The following is a 27,598-nucleotide window of genomic DNA, read 5'->3' on the forward strand; positions in this document are numbered from 1 at the left end:
GTCTGTCATTTTTTTATTGATTAGTTGTGCTGTAGATGCTCAATAACTCTGCGGCTAAGAATTCCACAAGTCTCTCAGGAAATTAGTAATTATTTGTTTGACAAAACCGAGCAAAGATGAATTATGACGCTAACAATTATGTAATTGTCCCTGTACTAAACCTAAACTATCATAAGGTGACAATGGCGTCTTTTTGTAGACACTAACTCTGCCATGGCTTGTTGGCCAAAGCTTATGGGGAAATTAATGGAGATTTAGTTTTTTGGATCAACACTGAAAATGAGGTCTCTGCTAAACAGGCTTAGGAGATCTTATATGTTTTGTTCTATGAGATCATCTTCATCAGCAAATGTCACTTTTTGGAATTTTGAAGCATTTAAATAATCTAAAAAGCACTTAAAGGCTTCATAATTCATAAAGGTAATGTTAACTGACATCTCAGAACAAAATGTATAAGATTGCCTAAGCCTGTGTTAACCTCAGACCTTATTCTTGGCTTTTATACCAAAACCCTATTCTTTCCCCATTCATTTTCCCAATAATAATGATGGCTAGAAGGAACCAGAGGTAAATCATTTCCAGTTTTAGGACTACAAGCTGGCACGCACCTTGAGGGGACAACGAGTGGATAAGAGGCAATCCGTAATTTTGATTAAGACATTCATGAGTGAGCTAGGATAGACGTAGTCAATATAACTGTTCAGCACTTTTGAAATGTACAGGGACAGAATTCAGAACATGGGCCATTCTTACAGTATTCTCACTGTACACCAAGTCAGACCCGTAGGATAAATAAAGGGAGCATTTACAGTTGAAGTCGGAAGTTTACATACACCTTAGCCAAATACATTTAAACTCAGTTTTTCACAATTCCTGACATTTAATTCTAATAAAAATTCCCTGTCTTAGGTCAGTTAAGATCACCAGTTTATTTTAAGAATGTGAAATGTCAGAATAATAGTAGAGAGAATGATTTATTTCAGCTTTTAATTCTTTCATCACATTCCCAGTGGGTCAGAAGTTTACATACACTCAATTAGTATTTGGTAGCATTGCCTTCAAATTGTTTAACTTGGGTCAAACATTTCAAGTAGCCTTCCACAAGCTTCCCACAATAAGTTGGGTGAATTTTGGCCCATTCCTCCTGACATAGCTGGTGTAACTGAGTCAGGTTTTTAGGCCTCCTTGCTCGCACACAGTTTTTCAGTTCTGCTCACAAATTTTCTATAGGACTGAGGTTAGGGCTTTGTGATGGCCACTCCAATACCTTGACTTTGTTGTCCTTAAGCCGTTTTGCCACAACTTTGGAAGTATGCTTGGGGTCATTGTCCATTTGGAAGATCCATTTGCGACCAAGCTTTAACTTCCTGACTGATGTCTTGAGATGTTGCTTCAATATATCCACATAATTGTCCTTCCTCATGTAGCCATCTATTTTGTGAAGTGCCCCGGTCCCTCCTGCAGCAAATGTCAGGAATTGTGAAAAACTGAGTTTAAATGTATTTGGCTAAGGTGTATGTAAACTTCCATAATTTTCCATCCACATAATTTTCCTACCTCATGATGCCATCTATTTTGTGAAGTGCACCAGTCCCTCCTGCAGCAAAGCACCCCCACAACATGATGCTGCCACCCCCGTGCTTCACGGTTGGGATGGTGTTCTTCGGCTTGCAAGCTTCCCCATTTTTCCTCCAAACATAACAATGGTCATTATGACCAAACAGTTCTATTTTTGTTTCATCAGACCAGAGGACATTTCTCCAAAAAGTACAATCTTTGTCCCCATGTGCAGTTGCAAACCGTAGTCTGGATTTAATATGGCGGTTTTGGAGCAGTGGCTTCATCTTTTCTGAGCGGCCTTTCAGGTTATGTCAATATAGGACTCGTTTTACTGTGGATATAGATACTTTTGTACCTGTTTCCTCCAGCATCGTCACAAGGTCCTTTGCTGTTGTTCTGGGATTGATTTGTACTTTTCGCACCAAAGTATGTTCATCTCTAGGAGACAGAACGCGTCTCCTTCCTGAGCGGTATGACGGCTGCGTGGTCGCATGGTGTTTATACTTGCGTACTATTGTTTGTACAGATGAACATGGTACCTTCAGGCATTTGGAAATTGCTCCCAAGGATGAACCAGACTTGTGGATGTCTACAATTGTTTTTCTGAGGTTTCGGCTGATTTCTTTTGATTTCCCCATGATGTCAAGCAAAGAGGCACTGAGTTTGAAGGTAGGCCTTGAAATACATCCACAGGTACACCTCCAATTGACTCAAATTATGTCAATTAGCCTATCAGAAGCTTCTAAAGCTGTGACATAATTTTCTGGAATTTTCCAAGCTGTTTAAAGGCACAGTCAACTTAGTGTATGTAAACTTCTGACCCACTGGAATTGTGATAAAGTGAATTATAAGTGAAATAATCTGTCTACAAACAATTGTTGGAAAAATTACTTGTGTAATGCACAAAGTAGATGTCCTAACCGACTTGCCAAAACTCTAGTTTGTTAACAAGAAATTTGTGGAGTGGTTGAAAAACAAGTTTTAATGACTCCAACCTAACTGTATGTAAACTTCTGACTTCAACTGTAAGCAGACAATGACATCTCTTACAATATTCACTGATGACATTTCTCTAAAACAGGCTATAGGTTACATGTGCACCACCAAGTCAGAACAGTAGGCTAAATTATTAGAGTTAGGCACATGGGCTACTAACAGCTTACTACACAACATACACTTAGTATTACTTTCTTAGCTTCAGTATACATATCTCCCTGGCATATTACATAATTTATGCAGCAGCATACAATACATTTTTGGACTCACATTGATGTGCTGTGCTCACTTGAACAGGAAGGTGGCGCGGCGGTCCTTGTGCAAATTTTGTCATCAAACTTTGTCATCCAATTCTGGCATTCTCTGGATTTATGGTGCTTTCAAGACAACTGGGAGCTCTAAGAAAAAACAAGGTCAAATCATGATGATGTCAGTGATCTTCAGGTCGAAGCTCTAGAAAGAGGCCCGAGTTTCTGACAATTCTGAAATGGATGACCGTTCAAAATTTATTTTCCCAGTCGGAGCTCGTTCCTAACTCACTAAACTCTGACATTTCCCAGTTTCCAGTTTCCAGTTGTTTTGAGCGCGGCTGAAGTCATGGTGGATTGACAGCATGGCCAATGTTGAATGTTTATCCTTTTAAGCTTGGAAAAGAGACCCTTAAATCCAGAAATCGACCACACCCACTACACTGAATAGCAGGCTAGTGATTGCTTTGCAATGCTTGCAGTTAGCCACTGATTCCTTCCAAACAAGTTATTGTTGAATTTGCAATTTACAACTTGTTATGGCCGATGAGCACCGGTACATTTTATCTATAATTTCTCTTCATTATTTCCCTTCATTTGAAAAGGATTTGCCAGTAGATTGTCGACTTGATTCATGATGATGACTGCTAGCTTGCTAGCTAAGATTTTTAAAGTATGATGTTGACATGATCAGTCCAATCAAAGCTACGGTAGATATAATGTGATTTGACGTCATTTCATCTGTGGCCAATGACCTTGAGCCTTCTTTGATGGGCTCTTCTAATGTAACTCTATGGCAGTACACAAGGGGCTTGAATTTTCGAGCTCTACCCGTATATTTTGCGGTGACGTAGTGTCCACGTGAATGACAGAACACTGAGCAAATCGCGGCGCAACTAGAGAACATTACCAACCCCTACACGTCGTATTTTCCGTTGGCTGCCCCACCACCACAGAAAGCACTGAGCTAGTCTGAAACACCTGCATTTTGGAGCTGACTTACTCAAGAAAGCAAAAATGAGGCCATGTTTGTGTGCCGCTTCATTAACTCAATAATTGTTTTTACATTGTTTTCAAACTGATATGTGACATGTATAAATGCCAAAATAACATTGCAAAACAGGTGGGGCTAAAAAAAACGGGTCGCCATTCACCACAGTTCCTTGCACATACACCCAATCCCACCCCTTACCCTAAACTCCCAATCCTACCATTCCCATACACAGATACGTCCCACTCTTTCCCTTCTTTGAGCCCACCCCTCTCTTTACTCACGTATTGTTTAGTTTGATGTTGTGTTTTGAATCCTGTTTTGTTGTTTTCCTTTTTCATTTCTATAACTTTGGGTCCTTGAAAAGCTCTATATAAATCCCATGTATTATTATTATTATCTGCTGCTGATCAACATGACTTGCTTACATTTTTACAATTTGTTATGCTCATTTCCGTTATATTTATCCCTCCTCTCTTATTAGGAGATGAAGTCCAGACAGGCTTTGTGAATGGACATAGAGAGAATTAGCAAACTCACACACACCCTAAAACAGGGGTGGGCAAACTTTTTGGCTTGAGGGCCACATCGGGATTTCGAAATTCATTGGAGAGCCGCATTTTTTGGGGGACCAATTGTTTGTTAAAATCGATTTGCAGGAGCCTCCTGAGTGGCACAGCGGTCTAAGGCACTGCATCGCAGTGTTTGAGGCGTCACTACAGACCCGGGTTCTGTGACTGGGAGACCCATGAGGAGGCGCACAATTGGCCCAGCATTGTCCGGGTTAGGAGAGGGTTTGTCAGGCTGAGATTTCCTTGTCCCATCGTGCTCTAGCGACTCCTGTGGCGGGCCGGGCACATTCACGCTGACACGGTCGCCAGGTGTGCAGTGTTTCCTCCGACACGTTGGTGTGGCTGGCTTCCGGATTAAGTGGGCATTGTGTCAAGAAGTAGTGCGGCTTGGCTGGTTCGTGTTTCGGAGGACGCACGTTCTTGACCTTCATCTCTCTCGGGGGAGTTACGGGAGTTGCAGCGATGGGACAAGACTGTAACTTCCAATTGGATACCACTAAATGATGTCTCGCGGGCCGGATTGAAGTGCCTGGTGGGCCGGATACGGCACGCGGGCCGTACGTTCCCCCCCTTGTCCGAAAAGGTCCCATCAATCAAAACCACAAGCACACCTCAGACACACACAAATCATATTTCTCCTTTCCTAAAACCATAGGCCTATTCAAAACCTAGGCTCACCGTCAAATGTTGGCTGTAGTCTGGGGATTCCCTGCTTTGCGATCTGTTGCCTCTTCAACAGCCAGGGTTTCATTAAAGAGGCGTAGTCAGGATACTTTCTTATTGCATATTTAATTAAAGTGCATCGCATTTGGGGACGTTGAACTTAAATTCATTGTCACAAAACGTGCGTCAGACAAAAAATATGTATTTTGTTTCTGGCTGGCATATGTGGTGGTCGCCTAAATTCATTGTATTAGGCAAGGCCTCATATATATATGATATATATATATATATATATATATATATATATATATATATATATATATATATATATATATATATATGATAGCAAACGAATGCTGGAATAATAGCCCAGCCTATGAATGAACCTTGCGCTTGCTTACAGCGAACTGGCGGGGAAGTTTGAATGGGTGAGAGCTTCTCTGGTGTTATGTGATGACATTGACTGGAGGTAAAAAGGCAATAAATGTAAATCCTCTGTTCTCCCCACGCCCAATGTTACAATGAAATGAATTCCGTTAGAATGCCCAATGTTAGAATGTTTCAAATCAAATGTATGAATTAAATTAGAACGTTTTCTTATCAGTGTAATTTCCATAAACCTTGTGATTGGATGAAAGCAGGGAGGGTTATCGAATCAAGATCAAATCCACTGTTCTCCTCGAGCTCATTAATGATAAAATGTTAATATTTGAAGATTGCCAAAAGGCCAGTCTCATTGGCAATGACAAGGAGTGGCAAGGAATGGAATGTTAGCTAAATAGAATGGTACCCAGGCTACCCCTTTTACCCCGTCTCACCCTTTCTTCACGGTCATGCGCAATCAGAAGGAAGTACTGTTAGCGGGGGCAATCGCAATCTCTCGCGTTTCCGGGGGAGTTCCAGTCATTCCAAGGCATCTTTCTCGTCGTTCATTTCAGCTATCAGTCCAGCTAAGTTTAACAAACAGATACCTCGGGAAGAAGTCCGGCGTGAGAAGAACATTTTGTGGTTTACTTCGCTACCTTACAGGACCAAGCAAGGACGAGACAGTGAATGGAAAATGGAGTGTGTAAGTAGCTTACACCGCCAGCAACGTTCAAGCTGACACATATTCGTTAGCTACAGCTAGCAAGATCAACTTCGTTATCTATGGTTGTGTTTCGTAACTAGTCAGCGTACCAAGTTCATTAGTAGTGGCTAGCTAACGTTAAATGGTTGCATCCTTGTTGTTGTCACATTTCAGTCAGTAGCGTTCACTTCTTAGCGCTAACTAGTTTACATGGATACTTAACATACCAAATTGGTGGCCATCGTTGGCTATTGACATTGTCAAGCCCTACTAGTTATGTCAGCAGTTCATAAGTTTTATCTTATTCTACTTCGCTAGGTGAACTAACGTTGGATAGCTATTGTGTTAGCTAACGCTACATTGACAGCAGGAACTGAACTGTCTAGTACCGTTATCCTAGCTAGTGTTTATTTTATTTCACCTTTATTTAACCAGGTAGGCTAGTTGAGAACAAGTTCTCATGTGATCCAGCTAAGCCTGTTGTTGGCGAACGCGTTATCTTTCTGTCCAAAGGTTCTTCTATCTAAATGCGACAAGGACAGTTAGGCAATGACTCCCACGTGTTAGTTACATTTTGGGTTAGGAATAGCAACCCAACATGATTGAACCACTTTCACGACAGCAGTATGTTTGCTAGTTCATATTCCTGATATAAGGCAGGCGATGATTAGCCAAGACTAACATATTGGTGGTAATATAAAAAGCACTGGGTTTTGTAGAGGAAACATAAGTGATGTCATTTCCTTGGCATTTCGCAGCAATTACACTGAACAAAAATATAAACGCAACCTGCAACAATTGCAAAGGTTTTACGGAGTTATAGTTCAAATAACGAAATCAGTCAATTGAAGTAAATTCATTAGTCCCTGATCTATGGCTTAAACATGATTGGGAATACAGATATGCATCTGTTGTTCACAGATGCCCACAAAAAGGTAGGGGCGTGGATCAGAAAACCAGTTAGTATCTGGTATGACTTATCTTGCCTCAGGCTGTTGATTGTGGCTTGTGTAATGTTGTTCCAGTCATCTTCAATGGCTGTGCTAAGTTCCTGGATATTGGCGGGAAATGGGACACGCTGTCGTACATGTCAATCCATAGCATCCCAAACATGCTCAATGTGTGACATATCTGGTGAATATGCAGACCATGGAAGAACTGGGCCGTTTTCAGCTTCCTGGAATTGGGATGATGGTGGCGGATGAATGGCACGACAATGGGCCTCAGGATCTCATGACGGTATCTCTGTGCATTCAAATTGCCATCGATAAAATGCTATTGTATTCATTGTTCGTAGCTTATGCATGTGCATACCATAACCCCACCGCCACCATGGGGGACTCTGTTCACAACATTGACTCCAGCAAACGGCTGGTCTCAGATAGTCCCGCAGGTGAAGAAGCCGAATGTGGAGGTCCTGAGCTGGCTTGGTTAAACATGGTCTGCGGTTGTGAGGCTGTTTGGACGTACTGCCAAATTCAATGTTGGAGGCGGCCAATGGTAGAGAAATTAACATTAAATTCTCTGGCAACTGCTCTGGTAGACATTCCTGCAGTCAAATGCCAATTGCACGCTCCCTCAACTTGAGACTTCTGTGGCATTGTGTTGTGACAAAACAACATTTTAGAGTGGCCTTTTAATGTCCCCAACACAAGGTGCACCTGTGTAATGATGCTGTTTAATCAGCTTCTTGATATGCCACACCTGTCAGGTGGATGGATTATTTTGGCTCACTAACAGAGTTGTAAATACATTTGTGCACAAAATGAGAGAAATAAGCTTTTTGCGCATATGGAATATTTCTGGGATCTTTTATTTCACCTTATGAAACATGGGACTGGCACTTTACATCTTGCATTTATATTTTTGTTAAGTGTAGTTAAAATGAATCAATGAACCAACACTCTGACCCTCTTTCAGATTCCACTTTCTGTTGATGATGTGGATTGTAAAAAGGAGCCACTTCTAGAAGGTAAAGAACCTTATTTTACTTTTAATGCGTAGCCTAGCTATTTATCCTTTCATTGCTGTCTGTAGCTATCCTTTAGGATAAATAGCTAGGGTATGCATGATGGAGCAATCTTAATCCTATGCATGGTGAGAAATTGTTAAATGGATAATCCACCCTAGAAATGAAATGTGACATACTATGTCATAAGGTTCCCCTCAATGGAGATTGTTTGTTATCCCCTATCACATTTCATAACGCTTTTAAAACGATTACCTGCACTCCAGATCGCCAAATCGGTTAAAAGACGGTATGGGCATATCTATCCGTCGATCAGCATTACAAAGTATACATTTGCTGACAACTAAACAGTGGAGCAAATTATTCAGCTCATTTATTCCTTCAAGTACCATCGCGCAATGTGTTTTTCCTCCTCCCAGCTCGTCCTCTAGTCTTGAAAACCCGACCCTAGGCAACACAGTGGCTATGGTCTGGTTTCAATGATGGACCCTTTTGGCATAGAGGAACTACGTCTATGGTCATGTTTTCAAGACTACTTGACCTCTAGCCTGGTTGCCTTCTCTGTTCAGCTATTACATTCCACTCTTGTCATTTGCCAAAGATAATGCCTTTTCGGCAGTTTTCAAAAATTAACATTAATAATCTCGATGAGGTCAGAGGATTTGATCCTGATTTCAAAACCCCTCAGAGCTATCATCTAAATGTTTATGCAAATAAGTCTGATAGGAAAACGTTTAAACTTAATTCATACGTTTGATTGGAAACATTCTAACTAGTGATGCACCGATATATTTTTGGCTGATACCGATATCTGATATTTTCCTTGCCTAAAAAAACAATACCGATTATAATAATTTTGCGGCCTTTTTAAGCATTCTAGTATAGTTAAATAGTTAACACACACCCATGGACGCAGCGGTCTAAGGCAATGCATCTCAGTGCAAGAGGCGTCACTACAGTCCCTGGTTTGATTCCAGGCTGTATCACATCCGGCCGTCATTGGGAGTCCTATAGGGCGGCGCACAATTGGCCCAGCGTTGTCCGGGTTAGGCCGTCATTGTAAATAAGAATTTGTTCTTAACTGATTTGCCTAGTTAAAGGTTACACACACACCACACTGACCAAAAAGTTACTTTGTTGGCATTTACGTATGTCCCCATTACCAGTAAAACATAATCAAAACCTATTTCTTTCACTTACTTGCTGTGCTGTTTCGTTGTTCATTTGTTCAGTCGTTTCATTCTCAACCAGGATTTCTATGGAACGCCGTTGCATGTCCAAAAAGATACATGTCAAATAACACTATTTGACCAGTCAAATAACACTTTGACCAATCAGGACCCGAATATGACTGCACGTCACATAATAATTTAATGCGTTCATACATTTTTTATGTAGTTATTACACATTAATTACACTATCACTTGTATTTCATATGTCGCAACGATTCATCGATACGTATGATATGATGCTGGTAAAGTTGTCTCGCGCACCTACAGTCCTGGTCATAAAAAAAGAGCTGGCTAGCTCGTGGATGCAGACAATGTTCTTCCCCAAAAACATAGCTACTGAAACAGATTGTTGTTTTGCTTTAGTTAGCTAGCTTACTATATAGCTAGGTGTCATCATCTAAAATAACCCTAATTTATAAGACTGTTCATATTTGATTAATGGTGGTCGGACCCATCTATGTGAAGCTAGCCACAATAAGGATTAGCCACAATAGTGGACTTTGTGGTTAGCAAACCACAAATTCCACTATTGTGGCTAATCCTTATTGTGGCTAGCTTCACAACACATAACACGGTCCGGTCGAGCCTCACTAGCAAGATGAAGCTAGCTAGCTTTGGGCAACAGGGTTAAGTAGCTGGCTAGCTATTTATTTTCATGAACTGAAGTTCAATTTCAATAGGCGAACAACAAGTGGCAACCTAGCTAGTACTTACAAGGATTCCTAAATCATTGCTAAGAATGAAAATGACTGTAGTTTCTACTGGTCATTTGTTTTCAGGCTGGTTGTATTGGTGCTAGCTAGGTACCAAGCTAAAGCTAGCTACCCCAGAAGTTGCGGTCGAACAAATTATGCGGTATTGTAAACACATCGTTCGTGGCCGGTATTTGCTTATTTGCAGACTTTTTTTGTACAGCTTTGACAGTGCTCCTGTATCTTTTTTGACACACAGACCCAAATGGTGTTCCATAGTATGTATGTCGTGAAGCTAATAGCAGTGATGCTATTACTGTGTAACTCCGGTAGGGCAACATCTGAAAAATAGCGCTCTTGGTAGTGTGTACCAGTGCTCGACCAGTCGGCGAAAGTCAACATCACCCACGACAGAGAACTGTTGATTGTCAAGGGCAATGAATTCCATTATCTTGGCATTATTAATGGATTTCACCTTTTGAGTTGTCTCGCTGAAATGTTCTTACTCTTTCAAATGACTGCTCGACTTGTTGACTGCTTGATCCACACAGCAGACATTGGGCTAGGTTTGGAATGCTGTGTTGCACGTGTAGCGGGCAATTTTACGTGGCGTCATTACGTCATGTACCTACGTTGTGAACTTTCATGTGCCTTAATAACAAACTTAATCACACACTTGTATGCCATCTGTAAATACAATTGTTCAATTACGAGCCTAGAAGCGTGCCATATAACACGCTTCTGTCTGTTTGAGCTGGTCAGTATTTGTAGGTAAATCCCGTCTAACGCAGCTTTAAATTTTTTTTTGTTGTGTAGTAAAACTGCATAAGTGTTGCTCTCCACTTTCTGGAGGACCCAGTTTTGAAATCAGTGGAATTCGAGTATGATAGCTAAGGGGATGGAGAAAACACCTGTCTCCGGATTATATCTTCAAACTAAGGGAAACCATGGCATCCGACAGGAGATGCGTCCATCCATGAATGATGTATATGGGTAAGAGCTAGCTAGATACATTTTCAGATATTACACATTTCTAATTTTGACAGTGGTTTCATTTCAAGTTAGTGTACTGTTAGCTTGCTAGCGTTAGCTTGCTGGCTTGCTAGCTAACGTTACATTTATGATCTTATTATTCGTATCTCAGACCCGTTTGCTTAGCTAGCTATAGCCTAATGTTAGCTATCTAACATTGAACCTGGTTGTTTAGCTGCCTGCAGGGTAGTAACGTCATGAGTTGGGATTATAGTTCATTGGCATCTGACAGGAGACGAGTCCATCCATGAATGATAGTCTAGCTAGCTACATTTTCAGATATTACACATTTCTAATTTTGACAAACCCTAATTACATTGTTGCCAGCAGCAGTTAGTCACCAACATTCTGGATAACATGAAAACAGCCTAAAATGGTCAGAGTGGGGTGTTCTCTCATTTGTCTGGAAGTAGCTAGCAAACTAGCCAATGTTAGCCAGTTATCTTGGTTGCTTGACTGCCGTTGTGAGGTCAGAACGCTCGGATCAACCCTACTCCTCGGCCAGAGCGTCCAGTGTGCGCTCTGAATGCTCCAGAGAGCGAAACACTCTGAATTTACAAACGGACAATTTGATAGCACAGTTGCAGTCACCAACGTCTGGATAACATAACAGCCTAACCAGCTCTGCTAGGGTGAGTAATGTTCAGTGAGCTGTTCTCTGATTTGTGTCTGGAAGTAGCTAGAAAGTTAGCTTTGGTGCTTGACCGCTGCTGTTTAGTACAGAATGCTTGGATACACCATTAAAGAGGTTCTTCTTCGGTGGGCTTTATCGGCAGTTGGCATCCAACGTTATGGTGCATTACCGCCAGCTACTGTACTGAAGTGTGGGCCAGAGACAGGAAGAAACTATATAGACTATCTAATGACGTTCTACTCAATATACTATTTTAAACCTAATTTCCTGTATCCCCTTCTCCCTCATACTAGATCTCAGCCTCTCTCTTTCCCTCTGATACTGCCCACACTGTAGCAATACATGCTCCACGGTCTCTGTTTCCTGGCAATAATCACACTTTCCTGTTGGATGCTTTCCTATCACATTTAAGGACTTATTCAACTGGCAGTGTCCCACCATTAATCTTGTAAAAATAGCCTCTTCTGTCCCTTCCTCTGTACTTGAAATAAATGCCTGCCCTTAGTATCTCTATTCCCCCTTAAAGAGATGGGTGGGGCTAAACCTTAAGGGGGTGTAAACGATGCTGAATGGGTGTAGACAAAGAACGTCTCTCCAATAGTAGTACCAAAATATTAAAAGCAGAATTACTTTCCCATTGTTCCTCAACTGTAGTGTACGCTGTACCATTTTGTAGCTCTGAGTCTCTACTGTTATCCAATGTAAAAAAACTTTTTTTCAAATTTTCCTACATAAGACCGATTTGAGCCGGTCTGTCACATTTTGGCTCCATTCATTGTTCACTATCCTTACCAGTCTCCCAGTCCCTGCCTCTGAAAAGCATCCCCATAGCATTATGCTTCCACCACCATGCTTCACGGTAGGGATGGTGTTAGATGGGTGGTGAGCTGTGACTGGTTTTATCCAGACATAGCGCTTTGCATTCAGGCTAAAGAGTTACATTTGTCATCAGACCACAGAATATTTGCCTTATGCTCACTCATCCATGTGCCTTTTTGCAAACTCCAGGCGTGCTGTCGTACCTTTTTTTCAGGAGTGGCTTCCGTCTGGCGACTTTCCCATAAAGCCCAGATTGGTGAAGTGCTGTAGAGACTGTTGAGCGTCTGTAGTGACGCCTCTAGCACTGAGATGCAGTGCCTTAGACCGCTGCGCCACTCGGGAGCCCCAGTATGTTGACATCCATTGTCAACTGTGGGACCTTAAATAGACAGTGTTTATTTCTGAATGATGTTCCAAACAATTGAATTGGACACAGGTGGACTTTTTTTTTTTCTTAATGTAAATTATATATTTCTGTATTTTATTTTCAATAAATTTGTAAAAATGTCTAAACATGTTTTCACTTTGTCATTATGGGGTATTGTGTGTAGATTGGGGTGAGAAGTATTTCGTCTTTTTTTTTTTTTTTTCAGTCTAACACAACAATGTGGCATAAGTCAAGGGTTATGAATACTTTCTGAAGGCACTATATATTAGACCTAGCCTACTCCAGTGAATTTAGGCGACCGCTATAGTCCATGAGCCAGGCCCCCAAATTTGGGCCGTTCAGCTCACTTGGGCCAACGATGTCTGTTGTTTTTTTGTTTTTTTCAAGGTCTGTCACTGGAGTTGGAAAATGTGTGAGAGCAGTGCAGCAATGGTAGCTTTCTGTTATCACTTTTTTTTTTACAATTGTTTATCATAGTGTAAAATCCCAGTATCAGTATACAACATGTTCTTGCTCACGTATAGTTGCAGCAAAGTAGTCAATGGAATGTTCCATTGACCAAATTGGCGCACATTCAACAAAGTGGATATTCGTAAAATCCATCATGATTTATGTATTGTAACAGGCTCACAATGTGGCTACTTAAGTCTGATTTGGCTATTTTCACTGCTGAACATGTAGAAGTTGTCCCTTTTCAGGTTTAGAAGTAACTGCTAAATGCTAACTCCCGTTCGAATAAGCTGGTATATCGAATAGCTAGCATACAGAAATCGGTGGTGGTAGTCAGTCGTTTTTAAATTTAATGCAGTTGATTGGTAACGATGACATGAACATGTGTTAGGGTTGCAATTTTTCTTGACATTTTCCATGGGAAGTTAACCTCTCTGGGCTAGGCGGGACGAATTCGTCCCACCTACGTAACAGCCAGTTGAATCCGGTGGCGCGATTTTCAAAACCTTTGAAATGCTATTACTTCAATTTCTCAAACATATGACTATTTTACAGCTATTTAAAGACAAGACTCTCGTTAATCTAACCACACTGTCCGATTTCAAAAAGGCTTTACAACGAAAGCAAAACATTAGATTATGTCAGCAGAGTACCCAGCCAGAAATAATCAGACACCCATTTTTCAAGCTAGGATATAATGTCACAAAAACCCAGAAGACAGCTAAATGCAGCACTGACCTTTGATCTTCATCAGATGACAACCCTAGGACATTATTTTATACAATACATGCATGTTTTGTTCAATCAAGTTCATATTTATATAAAAAACCAGCTTTTTACATTAGCATGTGACGTTCAGAACTAGCATACCCCCCCGCAAACTTCCGGGGAATTCGCTAACAATTTACTAAATTACTCACGATAAACGTTCACAAAAAGCATAACAATTATTTTAAGAATTATAGATACAGAACTCTTCTATGCACTCTATGTCCGATTTTAAAATAGCTTTTCGGATGAAGCACATTTTGCAATATTCTAAGTACATAGGACATAGAGATTCTAAGCATCACAGGGCTAGCTATTTAGACACCCAGCAAGTTTAGCATTCACCATAATCAGATTTACTATAAGAAAAATGGTCTTACCTTTCCTGTTCTTCGTCAGAATGCACTCCCAGGACTTCTACTTCAATAACAAATGTTGGTTTGGTCCCAAATAATCCATCGTTATATCCGAATAGCGGCGTTTTGTTCGTGCGTTCCAGAAACTATCCGAAATGGTAAATAACGGTCGCACGCATGGCGCATTTTGTGACAAAAAAATTCTAAATATTCCTTTACCGTACTTCGAAGCATGTCAACCGCTGTTTAAAATCAATTTTTATGCCATTTTTCTCGTAGAAAAGCGATAATATTCCGACCGGGAATCTCCTTTTCGGCAAACAGAGGAAAAAATCACAAAGACGGGGGCGGCCAGGTCACGCGCCTAAGCCCACAGTCCCTTGATCGGCCACTTGAGAAAGGCGATAATGTGTTTCAGCCTGGGGCTGGGATGACGACATTCTGTTTTTTCCCGGGCTCTGAGCGCCTATGGACGACGTAGGAAGTGTCACGTTAGAGCAGAGATCCTTTGTAAAAGATAGAGATGGCAAAGAAGTTCCAGAAATGGTCAGACAGGCCACTTCCTGTAAAGGAATCTCTCAGGTTTTGACCTGCCATTTGAGTTCTGTTATACTCACAGACACCATTCAAACAGTTTTAGAAACTTTAGGGTGTTTTCTATCCATATATAATAAGTATATGCATATTCTAGTTACTGGGTAGGATTAGTAACCAGATTAAATCGGATACGTTTTTTATCCAGCCGTGAAAATACCCCTAGCCCCAACAGGTTAAGCACGGGAATTTTGGGAATTTTGCTTAAATTCGTCAAAAAAGTTAGCTTAACAGTGAACCTTTTTTGTGGGATACACAAGGCAATTCTAGGTCTTGTGGCATATTTTAGTTAAACTATCCCCAGTTCAATAGATTTGCAACCCTTTGCATGCACAGTGCATTCTTCCATCACGTACAGCTGACTCTCAAGATCTTGCACACTAATGAGATGCTATTGAGCCCACACTACTACACTGTCTGAGCCAAGGACTACATGCTTTCTGGTAAGTTTTGATTACAATACTGGGTGGGGTGAATATATTTAATGACGTACATTATTATTTTGTTAACTAGTAAATAGCCTACAGCAAAGTGTGTTTAAATCATTTCTAACTTGTTAACAATTTCTGCTAGTTAGTTTTTGCCATCATGTGGGTTTTAGCTTGCTTGAGCCTGCTAACGGAGTGTTAATTCACATGTTTCCGTACGTTTCATTTTAAAACGTGTATCTTAGAAAGGAGTTGTTTAATCTAACTGCGGAACTATATCTGTACATGGAATTGTATGTTTGTTTTTTACTCATTTTTTCCCTAATCTTTACAAGAAGATGTCACAGGCACTATGTGTGGAGACATTTCACTGCAGCTAATGTAGAAGGAAAAGCTGTGTATATTTGCAAATACAGGGCCAAATCGTATGTGAAATCAACAAAGATGCAGAATCATCTGGCCAAGTGCATAAAGTTCTCTCACCGCTCTCAACAAGCAACCCCTGACAAAAGTCCCTCTACTTCTATTCGAGGTGAAAATGATGAATCGGACACCTTATCGATAGCAACAGCACATGGTCCTCCTGGAATCAGAAGTTTTTTTGACTCAATGGAGGAACATAGTCAGAAATGCAGATGAATGTCTTGCTCGAGCTGTGTATGCAACTGGTTCACCTCTGATGCTCACAGGCAATGTATATTGGAAGAGATTTCTGAATGTTCTCCGCCCAGCATACACCCCCCAACCAGACATGCTTGATCTACTCATTTGCTGGATGCAGAGTTAAACAGAGTTCAAGTGAAGGTCAAGCAAAGCATATCGAAAGCAGACTGTATTACAATCATCACTGATGGGTGGTCGAATGTTCGTGGGCAAGGAATAGTTAACTACATCTCCACCCCTCAACCAGTATTCTACAAGCACACAGACACAAGGGACAACAGACACACCTGTCTCTACATTGCAGATGAGCTGAAGGCGGTCATCAATAACCTTGGACCACAGAAGGTATTTGCACTGGTGACAGACAATGCTGTGAACATGAAGGCTGCTTGATCTAAAGTGGAGGAGTCCTACCCTCACATCACACCCATTGGCTGTGCTGCTCATGCATTGAATCTGCTCCTCAAGGACATCATGGCACTGAAAACAATGTATAAACTCCACAAGAGCCAAGGAAATGGTTAGGTATGTGAAGGGTCATCAAGTTATAGCAGCAATCAACCTCACCAAGCAAAGTGAGAAGAAAAAGAGCACCACATTGAAGCTGCCCAGCAACACCCATTGGGGTGGTGTTGTCATCATGATTGACAATCTCCTGGAAGGGAAGGAGTCTCTTTCCAAGAAATGGCCATATCACAGTCTGCCCATTTGGACAGCCACATCAAGAGGATCCTCCTGGATGATGCATTTTTGGAGAGAGTGGTAACCAGCCTGAAACTCCTGAAACCTATAGCAGTAGCCATTCCAAGGATTGAGGGAGACCATGCCGTCCTGTCTGATGTTCAGACTCTGCTTGCAGAGGTAAGAGAGGAAATCTGTACTGCCCTGCCCACTACGCTTTCTCCAAGCAGAGGAAACTGCAGTTCTGAAATGCATCAAAAAGCTTGAAGACTTCTGCCTGAAGCCCGTACACGCCGCAGCATACATGTTGGACCCCAAGTATGCTGGCTAGAGCATCCTGTCTGGTGCAGAGATCAACAAGGCCTATGGTGTCATCACTACCGTGTCTCGCAACCTTAGTCTGGATGAGAGCAACGTTCTTGGCAGTCTGGCCAAGTAAACTTCCAAGCAAGGGCTTTGGGATGGAGATGCAATATGGCAGTCATGCCAACATCTCATCAGCCACCTGGTGGAAGGGACTTTGTGGATCTGAGGCTCTTTCCCCTGTTGCCTCCATCATCCTCCAAATTCCACCAACATGAGCTGCCTAAGAGCGCAACTGGTCCTTGTTTGGGAACACACACACCAAAGCACGCAACAGACTGACCAATTCAAGGGTTGAAAAATTGGTGGCCATCCGGGCAAATTTGAGGCTTGCTGAGCCTGACAACGAGCCATCTTTAACAAGATTAGAAAGTGACAGTGAAGATGAAGCCTCAGTCTGATGTTCAAGAGGTGGACGTTGAGGTCCAGGGAGAAGACATGGAAGCCTGAGAGGAAGACAACCAAAACTTGAGTTTCTACAGATGTAAACTCAGCAAAAACACTGATATTCCTGTCTTGCAGGAAATCACGCACAGAACGAGCAGTATGGCTGGTGGCATTGTCATGCTGGAGGGTCATGTCAGGATGAGCCTGCAGGAAGGGTACCACATGAGGGAGGAGGATGTCTTCCCTGTAATGCACAGCGTTGAGATTGCCTGCAATTAAAACAAGCTCAGTCCGATGATGCTGTGACACACCGCCCCAGACCATGACGGACCCTCCACCTCCAAATCGATCCCGCTCCAGAGTACAGGCCTCGGTGTAACGCTCATTCCTTTGGCGATAAACGCGAATCCGACCGCCACCCCTGGTGAGACAAAACCGCGACTCGTCACTGAAGAACACTTTTTGTCAGTCCTGTCTGGTCCAGCGACGGTGGGTTTGTGCCCATAGGCGACGTTGTTGCCGGTGATGTCTGGTGAGGACCTGCCTTACAACTGGCCTACAAGCCCTCAGTCCAGTCTCGCTCAGCCTATTGCGAACAGTCTGATCACTGATGGAGAGATTGTGCGTTCCTGGTGTAACTTGGGCAGTTGTTGTTGCCATCCTGTACCTGTCCCGCAGATGTTGTTACACGTGGTCTGCCACTGCGAGGACGATCAGCTGTCCGTCCTGTCTCCCTGTAGCGCTGTCTTAAGCATCTCACAGTACAGACATTGCAATTTATTTCCCTGGCCACATCTGCAGTCCTCATACCTCCTTGCAGAATGCCTAAGGCACGTTCACACAGATGAGCAGGGACGCTGGGCATCTTTCTTTTGGTGTTTTTCAGAGTCGGTAGAAAGGCCTCTCTAGTGTCCTAAGTTTTCATCACTTAATTGCATACCGTCTGTAAGTTGTTAGTGTCTTAATGACCGTTCCACGGGTGCATGTTCATTAATTATTTATCGTTCATTGAACAAGCATGGGAAACAGGGTTTAAACCCTTTACAATGAAGATCTGTGAAGTTATTTGGATTTTTACGAGTTATATTTAAAAGACAGGGTCCTGAAAAAGGGACGCTTGTTGAGAATGTTTGTTGGGAGATGCGATGGATCGTTGGGGATCATTCAATATTCCCTTTTGTTGTTCCGTGAAATCATCCCATGTGAATAGTCAACTCATTTCATTAAAGTTAAATTCGTAACTTAATTGTTTTATTTCTATTGGAAGAATTTAATTATTTGCAATTGTCTATTCATCATAGGGTTAACCTCTCTGGGCTAGGCGGGACGAATTTGTCCCACCTACGAAACAGCCAGTTGAATCCCGTGGCGCGATTTTCAAATACCTTAGAAATGCTATTACTTCAATTTCTCAAACATATGACTATTTTACAGCATTTTAAAGACAAGACTCTTGTTAATCTAACCACATTGTCCGATTTCAAAAAGGCTTTACAACGAAAGCAAAACATTAGATTATGTCAGCAGAGTACCCAGCCAGAAATAATCAGACACCCATTTTTCAAGCTAGCATATAATGTCAAATAAACCCAGAAGACAGCTAAATGCAGCACTAACCTTTGATCTTCATCAGATGACAATCCTAGGACATTATGTTATACAATACATGCATGTTTTGTTCAATCAAGTTCATATTTATATCAAAAACCAGCTTTTTACATTAGCATGTGACGTTCAGAACTAGCATACCCCCCCCGCAAACTTCCGGGGAATTTACTAACAATTTACTAAATTACTCACGATAAACGTTCACAAAAAACATAACAATTATTTTAAGAATTATAGATACAGAACTCCTTTGTGCAATCGAGGTGTCCGATTTTTAAAATAGCTTTTCGGTGGAAGCACATTTTGCAATATTCTCAGTAGATAGCCCAGCCATCACGGCTAGCCATTTAGACACCGACCAAGTTTAGCCCTGACCAAAGTCAGATTTACTATTACAAAAGTTTGATTACCTTTGTTGTCTTCGTCAGAATGCACTCCCAGGACTTCTACTTCAATAACAAATGTTGGTTTGGTCCCAAATAATCCATTGTTATATCCAAATAGCGGCGTTTTGTTCGTGCGTTTAAGACACTATCCGAAAGGGTAAATAAGGGTGACGAGCACGACGCATTTCGTGACAAACAATTTCTAAATATTCCATTACCGTACTTCGAAGCATGTCAACCGCTGTTTAAAATCAATTTTTATGCCATTTTTCTCGTAAAAAAGCGATAATATTCTGACCGGGAATCTCCGTTTAGGTAAACAGAGGAAAGAAAACAAAGCTTTCGGTCGACGCGGGCACGAGCCTGAGTCTCACAGTACTGTAACCAGCCACTACCCAAACGCGCTACTTTTTTTCAGCCAGAGCCTGCAAAGCCACGATTCAGCTTTTTGCCGCCTTCTGAGAGCCTATGGCAGCCGTAGGAAGTGTCACGTAACAGCAGAGATCCTTTGTAATGGATAGAGATGGCAAAGAAGGCCAAGAAATGGTCAGACAGGGTACTTCCTGTACAGAATCTTCTCAGGTTTTGACCTGCCATTTGAGTTCTTTTGTACTCACAGACACCATTCAAACAGTTTTAGAAACTTTGGAGTGTTTTCTATCCAAAGCCAATAATTATATGCATATTCTAGTAACCAGATTAAATCGGGTACGTTTTTTATCCAGCCGTGTCAATACTGCCCCCTAGCCCTAACAGGTTAAGGAAGTCTCGACGTTTCGCTCACCAGAGTTGGAAGAGTTTTCATCTATATTTTTCATAGCTGTCTATTTACCTTCACGAACCGACACTGGCACTAAGACCTCTCTCAAGGAGCTATACAGGGCCATAAGTAAACAAGAAAATTCTCACCCAGAGGCAATACTCCTAGTGTCCAGTGACTTCGGTGTAGGAAAACCAAAATCCGTTTGACCTAATTTCTACCAGCATGTTACCTGTGCCACTAGAGGCAAAAACACTCTAGAGCACCTTTACTCCACACACAGTTTTATACAAAGTTCCCTCACCTTCCATTTGGCAAATCTAACCATAACTCTATCCCCTTGATTTCGGCTTACAAGCAAAAAGTCAAACGGGATGTACTAGTGACGAGCTCAATTCGGAAGTGGCTGCAGAACTACATGACTTTCTTTAGCACAGACTGGAATATGTTCCGGGATTCATCCGATGGCATTGAGGAGTTTACCACATCATTCACCGGCTTCATTAATAAGTGCATTGACAACGTCGTCCCAACAGTGACCGTACGTACATATCCTAACCAGAAGCCATAAATTACTGCCAACATCCGCACTGAGCTAAAGGCTAGAGCTGCCGCCTTCAAGGAATGGGTCACTAATCCGGACACGTATAAGAAATACCGCATGCGGGGGACCAGTACGAAAAAACTATGAAAAATGTATGCACTACTGTAACTCGCTCTGGATTAGAGTCTACTAAATGAAAAATGTAATGCAACCTCTCCATCAGCAAGACAGGAGCTGATCGTGGACTACAGGAAACGGAGGGCCGAGCACACCCACATCGACAGGGCTTTAGTGGAGTAGGTCGAGAGCTTCAAGTTCCTCTGTGTCCACATCCCTAAGGTATCATGGTCCACACAGATAAGATTTGACATGGGCCTTCATATCCTCAAATTTCTACAGCTGCACCAATGAGAGCATCTTGATTGGCTGCTCATCGCTTCGTATGGCAACTGCTTGGCATCTGACCGCAAGGCACTACAGAGGGTAGTGTGTATATCCAGGACCTCTATACGGGGCAGTGTCAGGAAGGCCCTAAAAATGGACCGACTCCAGCCACCCAAGTCTTGGACTGTTCTCTCTGCTACCGCACAGCAAACGGTACCGATGCACCAAGTCTGGAACCAACAGGACCCTGAACACCTTCTACCCCCCCGCCCCCCCAAGCCTTAAAACTGCTAGCTAAACTTGTAGCATCATACCCAAGAAGACTTGATACTGTAATCACGGCCAAAGGTGCTTCAACAAAGTACTGAGTAAAGGGTCTGATTACTTATGTAAAGGTGATATTTAAAAAAAAAAAAAATACATTTCAAAAATGTATAAACCTGTTTTCGCTTTGTCATTATGGGGTATTGATGGGGGGACGTTATCAAATTTAGAATAAGGCTGTAACGTAACAATGTGGAAAAAGTCAAGGGGTTTTTACGAAGGCACTGTATGTAGGTAATTTTGTGACCTTTCAGAAGAACCACGTGTCAAACATGATTCAAATGTATCAGGGTTTTCTTTTTTTAAATAATCTATACAGGCAATTCTGATATGTACCCTAGAGGTCAAAGGTCAAGGTTCTGTTGACTTGAATATTCAAAAAATGTCACTGATAGCTGTGAATGAAAGCTTTCCAAAGATATATGATTAAAGGATATACGTGAGCAATAACTTTTTGTATACTGTCGTTATTTGTCATAGGGTAGAATCTCGTATGGGGAAATCATTTCTGGGATGGAGGAATGAGAGTAATGCACACAGTTACCACTGCTGCACTGCATTTTCCAACTCTAGGGACATAGACCTTCAAGAAAATCAGAGACTTGTCATGAACTTCCACCTGTGCTATGCAAGCCAGGGACCCAAAAATGATTTTGTCTGATGCACGTGCCAATGAATTGAAGTTGAACATCGCCAAATGCGTCAGTTTAATTAAATGTGCAATAAAAAAGTATTTAATGAAACATTGGCTGTTATAGCATTATGCTATAATGTAGCCTAGGGCTACTTTCTGATGGACTACAGCCAAGATTTGAGGTGAGCCTAGGTTTAGAAAATGTTTTATGGAAGGAGAAAGTGATTTGTGTGTTTGAGATGTGCTGGTAGCTTTGAGTCCTTTTTAGGATGTGTGTGAATTCACTAGTTCTCTAATGTCCATTCAGAAATGTTCCTCAAGTAGCCTTTCTAGACTCCATCACTTAAGAGAGGAGGGACAAATAATATAACTGAAATTAGCATAACATTAAAAAAAAATCAAAGCAAGTCCTGATGATCAGCTTTATGTGCGAGGAATGACGACAGGTGCCAGTTTTGCTTTTATTTTCTCTCATAATTAGGCCTTTGTAGCCACTTTGAACGACATGATCTTCCATTGACACTGCCTCCTGACGAGAATGACTGCAGCAGGTCGTAACAGTATCGTTTATTGTTCATAAAATTCAAATTCTATATTGCGCCAAAATTTGTTACGCCCATGTTCCGTAACATTGTTATGGAAAATATGAATGTTTCCAACTACCAATCAGCAACTGCGCTGTAAATCCGGCTGCATATTGAACGTTGAAATTGCTGAAAGGCAGTCTCTCTGGCAAATGACAGGAATGGAATGTTAGCTAAAAAAGACTGGTACCCAGACTCACGAGGGACACGTGATCTAAACCAGGGGATCCAAAAACTTTTCATGTGTGTAGTAGCCATGTTAGCTTTCCAGCTTGACCAGAGAGAGAGCACCGCATTGTGTGTTTTGTGGTCGATTTAGCTGCAACAGATTTCCACAACGATTCTCACGTTGCCCCCAATTTTATTATAACGACAAAATGAAACTTATGTTCACCAAAAATGTTGTTCTCATATATTAGTTATTCAGGAATGTAAATCATAGGAATTATTGGTTTGGAGTGGATTGCTCTTTTATTTTTATATAGATATATAGATAGATATAAATAGATATTAATTTAGATATAGATAATTTATATAGATATATAGATATAGATATATAGATATAGATATATATAGATATAGATATATAAACACACACACACTTGAGTTTGTAAAAGTATTATGTTGCCTGTGTAGGAAGGAATCCTCAGTGTTACATTGACAAATTTTGGAATGTATTGAGGCAGCTCTTAAAATTAAATATATAATATATAATGAATGCACAGTACATTGAACCCATTTCCCTCTTGTCCTCAGACTCGGATTATAATGTCTACACCAGGTTTATGAAGTCTCATCGGTGCTATGACTTGGTGCCTACCAGCTCCAAGTTGGTGGTGTTCGATACTTCACTGCAGGCAAGACCACATCCTGATTTTAACTCTTTTCTGTCAAATGAATCTAGACCTAAGACGCTGCTTTGTGTTTGTCTATAACTTGGTTGATCTCTCTGTAGGTAAAGAAGGCATTTTTCGCTCTGGTGTCCAATGGGGTGAGAGCAGCACCACTCTGGGACTGTAAGAAGCAGTGCTTTGTAGGTAAGAAAGACAGTTCATTGTTGCCTGGGCTTTTGGGTGTTTTAATTTTTTTATTTTTTTATGCACAATGAGTGGAGTTGACTCTGTTCTCCTGCTGATCTCTCACTGCAGGCATGCTGACCATCACAGACTTCATCAACATCCTCCATCGCTACTACAAGTCTCCTTTGGTAAGGCCTAGCTTTCAGCCTGCCCTCGTCTTCCACTGTTTCTATGCTTGCTTGTTTATAGCATTCCCTATCTCAATTTCACATTTTAATCATATCAGTGGTGGTGGAGGTTGGAAAGGTGCGACAAGTGATTTGCAGCACTTACATCCTATCTAATGAACAGTTGACCTTCATGCCTCTCACTACCCTTCCTCTGTTAGTCAGCATTTTCACCTGTTTTAATGTTTCAGGTGCAGATATATGAGCTGGAGGAGCACAAGATAGAGACGTGGAGAGGTAAGGGCATTTAGTAACTGTGTAATAAGTGATTGATCATCTACTGGCATAAGGCTAACAAGTGCCTATTCTGTTCTCCTTCATCATAGAAGTCTACCTTCAAGACTCCTTCAAGCCCTTAGTCAGCATATCCCCCAATGAAAGGTAGGTCTACTGCCATGGTGAGGGTTGTCACTGGACAGTTGGTTCAAGTAGCCAGAGCTCAATTCAGTTACTGACTGGCACTAATGTTTGTCTGAAAGGGCCCTGATACGGTCACAAAAGTATTTTAATTTCCCCTTTCTCCTTCCCTGTTTCAGTCTGTATGACGCCGTGTCGTCTCTGCTGAAGAATAAGATCCACAGACTGCCTGTGATCGACCCTCTGACAGGGAACACCCTCTACATCCTCACTCACAAGAGGATCCTCAAGTTCCTCAAGCTCTTTGTGAGTCTCTTTTGTGATCCTCTTTCTCACGCTCTCCCCGTTCATCTCTCTCACCACGTTTTATCACCTGCTGTTCCTTGACATCTCAAGGTTGCATTCTCGGCAGGATAGAAGTTAAGACGAACAGTACTAGGACTGTAGGCCTTGTTAATGAAATCCACACCCCAATGTTTATTGATTGTGGTGAGGTAATATATTGTGTTTAATTTGGGATTTTTTTTCAAGCCACTTACATTAGTGTAACCTTGTGTTATTCCCAGATATCGGAGATGCCGAAACCTGCTTTCTTAGGCCAGACTCTAGAGGAACTGGGCATTGGAACATTCCATAAGATTGCAGTGGTGCGTTCTGACACACCTCTTTACACAGCACTGGGCATCTTCGTGGAGCAGAGAGTGTCTGCCCTGCCTGTCGTCGATGACAATGGTGAGTAGGGGGGACTTTTTGTTGAATGAAGGGATAAATATGACTTCTGACCCTGATATGGTATGTAGTACTCATGTCTTTCTCTCAACACACAGGACGAGTGGTGGACATTTACTCCAAATTTGATGTCATTGTAAGTACTGGACAGCTGTGCTACCAATGAGCCGTATTTAAACAGTATAGTCACTGATCAGCAGAAAATATAGTTGTTTTAGCTCTTTGTGGGTGTTTGAGAGACAGGCAAAGAGTACTGAAAACAAGCAGCATTGAGAAGTAATAATGTCCCCCACACAGAACCTAGCTGCAGAGAAGACATACAACAACCTGGATGTGACTGTGACCAAAGCACTGCAGCACCGCTCTCAGTATTTTGAGGGAGTGCTCACCTGCAACACACACGACACACTGGAGTCCATCATCAACAGACTGGTAGAGGCAGAGGTGAGAGAGACGGAGACGCCTGTGTAAACACATTCTATTACTGTTTGGGTCCACAATTTAAACAGTTTCTTGGGAGTTTGTCAAGGTCAATACAACTAGTACACACAATCATAATGTAATATATACACCGGTGCTGAGATCTAACCTTGCCATTACTAAGTCAACATCACCTTACTTGAAGGTGGAACAACTGCTAAGCCTTTAGTTTGTGTAACCTATGGTTTGTCTCTCTCTCAGGTGCACAGGCTGGTGGTGGTTGATGAGCAGGAGGTGGTGAAGGGTATCGTCTCTCTCTCAGACATCCTCCAGGCACTGGTGCTCACTAATGGAGATGGAGACAAGGGTAAACACAAACCTGCGCTATGCACTGACCTTGATGAATCAAATGAAAACGTCATTAAGTTTCAACTCAGTCCCTGTGAAGCAATGTCTTAAAATAGTTTTGTGGTTTTAAAGGAATGAAATACTTTAAGGTGAAATAAAGTGATTTATCTGGTGTTTGTATTTCAGGAACTGCTTAAGGGAGTGATGAAGGGAAGCCTCCAAAAAGATGAGGATAAATAGAGAGGAGGATGATCCTGGAGGAGTGGAAGAAATTGGAGTGACGTGGGAGAGGGAAAGATAGGAATCTGTCAACATAACCCCTCCTGTACAAATGTACGTCTTGAACACGAGGATCTCTCTCTGCACAAAAATGTGAATCCCATTGACTCTCAATTCAGCAATATAGACACATACTGTACCAAGGGACACTTTAAACCAAGCCAAAACCAAACAAGAAGCCGGACCAGAAGTGGCCAATGGAGTGGAGCTATATGTGTATTGTCCACTCTGAGTGGCCCAACACAACCTAGTGTCCCTCTATTGGTGCAGGTGATGGACCGATTCAGTACAGGAATGATGTCTAGTTATGTGAAGGGTATCAATTATCCACTTTTCAGACAGATCCATTCCCTATCCGTTCTCTCCCATTTGGTCTGTAGACACTGGAGAGAGGAGTCGGTAACTTTCCACCCTGGCCCTTAACTGAGCAGCATTCCTTTTCCCCCATCATCCTATAGGGCTGGAGTCTATAAAGCACAACTAGCCAATCATGGAGCAAAAGATCATGTATGTCACAGTGGATATATATATATTTTAGTACTGGAAGCTACCACAGCAACTCTGCTGTTTTGGTTACAGTAGGTGAAGTCTGGAATGTCCGAGTTGGCACTGCTGTAGATTAATTTTATTTCTAATATATCGATGCACATACAACTGACTTATGTAATCACGAGTTGTTTCTGATTTGCTATTTGGCATAGCGTACATTTCACAATGTTTTCTTATTTCCTCTTCAGTTTGTAAAGTGTCATGTGAATTGGAGTGTTATGGTTTTGCTCAGTGTGTCCTTGTTTGATTTGACACTCACATTGTCTGACCCAGAAGACTGGAGACATTTTTATGGCAGTAACACGAGTCTGTGCTTTTAGGGTTTGCTTAGCGGTGTTCCTCAAAATCCTTCTAGCGCTAGATGAGATTATTTTGCCTTTAAGTTTTACTCAAGATTTCTTTCTAGAAAGTTTAACAACATGCAGTGTGAGTGTGTGGATTGATCATGATGGATTCAGTCACTTTCGCTTGTGAACAATTGCCTGTCTTCTGATTGGATGTATCCGAGTGCTTCTGAGATATTCATCCTGATTGTGTTGGGTAATTCGGTGAAGCAGTTGACATTTTGGACAGTCCCTTTATTCCATTTTAGCCTTTCATTACTACCCGTACTTTCCTTTTCACGTTCTCAGAGGGCAAACCATGTATGAAAGGGACTTTCTTGGGCCATTGACTCAGTACATTTAACTTTTCAAAATGGACTTTTGCTCACTGGTTTTAAGGTATGAATAAGATGTGTACAAGTATGTAAATATTTTTTTTTCTTCCTAATGTGAATTGTAATTAAATGCATGAGCAATAAATTGTTTTTCTGCAGTTTCCTGTAATTATTTGTTATGTACGTTTTGGTGGAGCAGTAGGGTTGTGTAACTGGGGCTGTAGGTTGTGATA

General features: G+C 41.6%; 1 protein-coding gene across 1 annotated transcript; it reads left to right on the forward strand.

Annotated features, from left to right (window-relative positions):
• Positions 1 to 5,816: 5,816 nt before the first annotated feature.
• On the forward strand, positions 5,817 to 27,523 carry LOC106565531 (5'-AMP-activated protein kinase subunit gamma-1). Its single transcript, XM_014132768.3, has 13 exons — positions 5,817 to 6,099; positions 8,020 to 8,071; positions 23,536 to 23,636; positions 23,735 to 23,816; positions 23,928 to 23,986; positions 24,217 to 24,262; positions 24,352 to 24,406; positions 24,562 to 24,688; positions 24,949 to 25,114; positions 25,210 to 25,247; positions 25,409 to 25,555; positions 25,793 to 25,898; positions 26,066 to 27,523. Exons 1-13 carry the CDS (start codon positions 6,091 to 6,093, stop codon positions 26,074 to 26,076), a joined length of 999 nt encoding a protein of 332 aa, XP_013988243.1. The 5' UTR covers positions 5,817 to 6,090; the 3' UTR covers positions 26,077 to 27,523.
• The last annotated feature ends 75 nt before the right edge of the window (positions 27,524 to 27,598 follow it).

This window comes from Salmo salar, chromosome 12 (genome assembly GCF_965601325.2).
Source record: "Salmo salar chromosome 12, fSalSal1, whole genome shotgun sequence".
Taxonomy (NCBI): Eukaryota; Metazoa; Chordata; class Actinopteri; order Salmoniformes; family Salmonidae; genus Salmo; species Salmo salar.

Bases quoted from the DNA above. Each gene is read 5' to 3' on its own strand.
- LOC106565531 (XM_014132768.3), top strand. The intron at 24,407-24,561 runs GTAGGTCTACTG...TCCCTGTTTCAG, and splicing joins AGCATATCCCCCAATGAAAG to TCTGTATGACGCCGTGTCGT. The intron at 25,115-25,209 runs GTGAGTAGGGGG...CTCAACACACAG, and splicing joins GCCTGTCGTCGATGACAATG to GACGAGTGGTGGACATTTAC.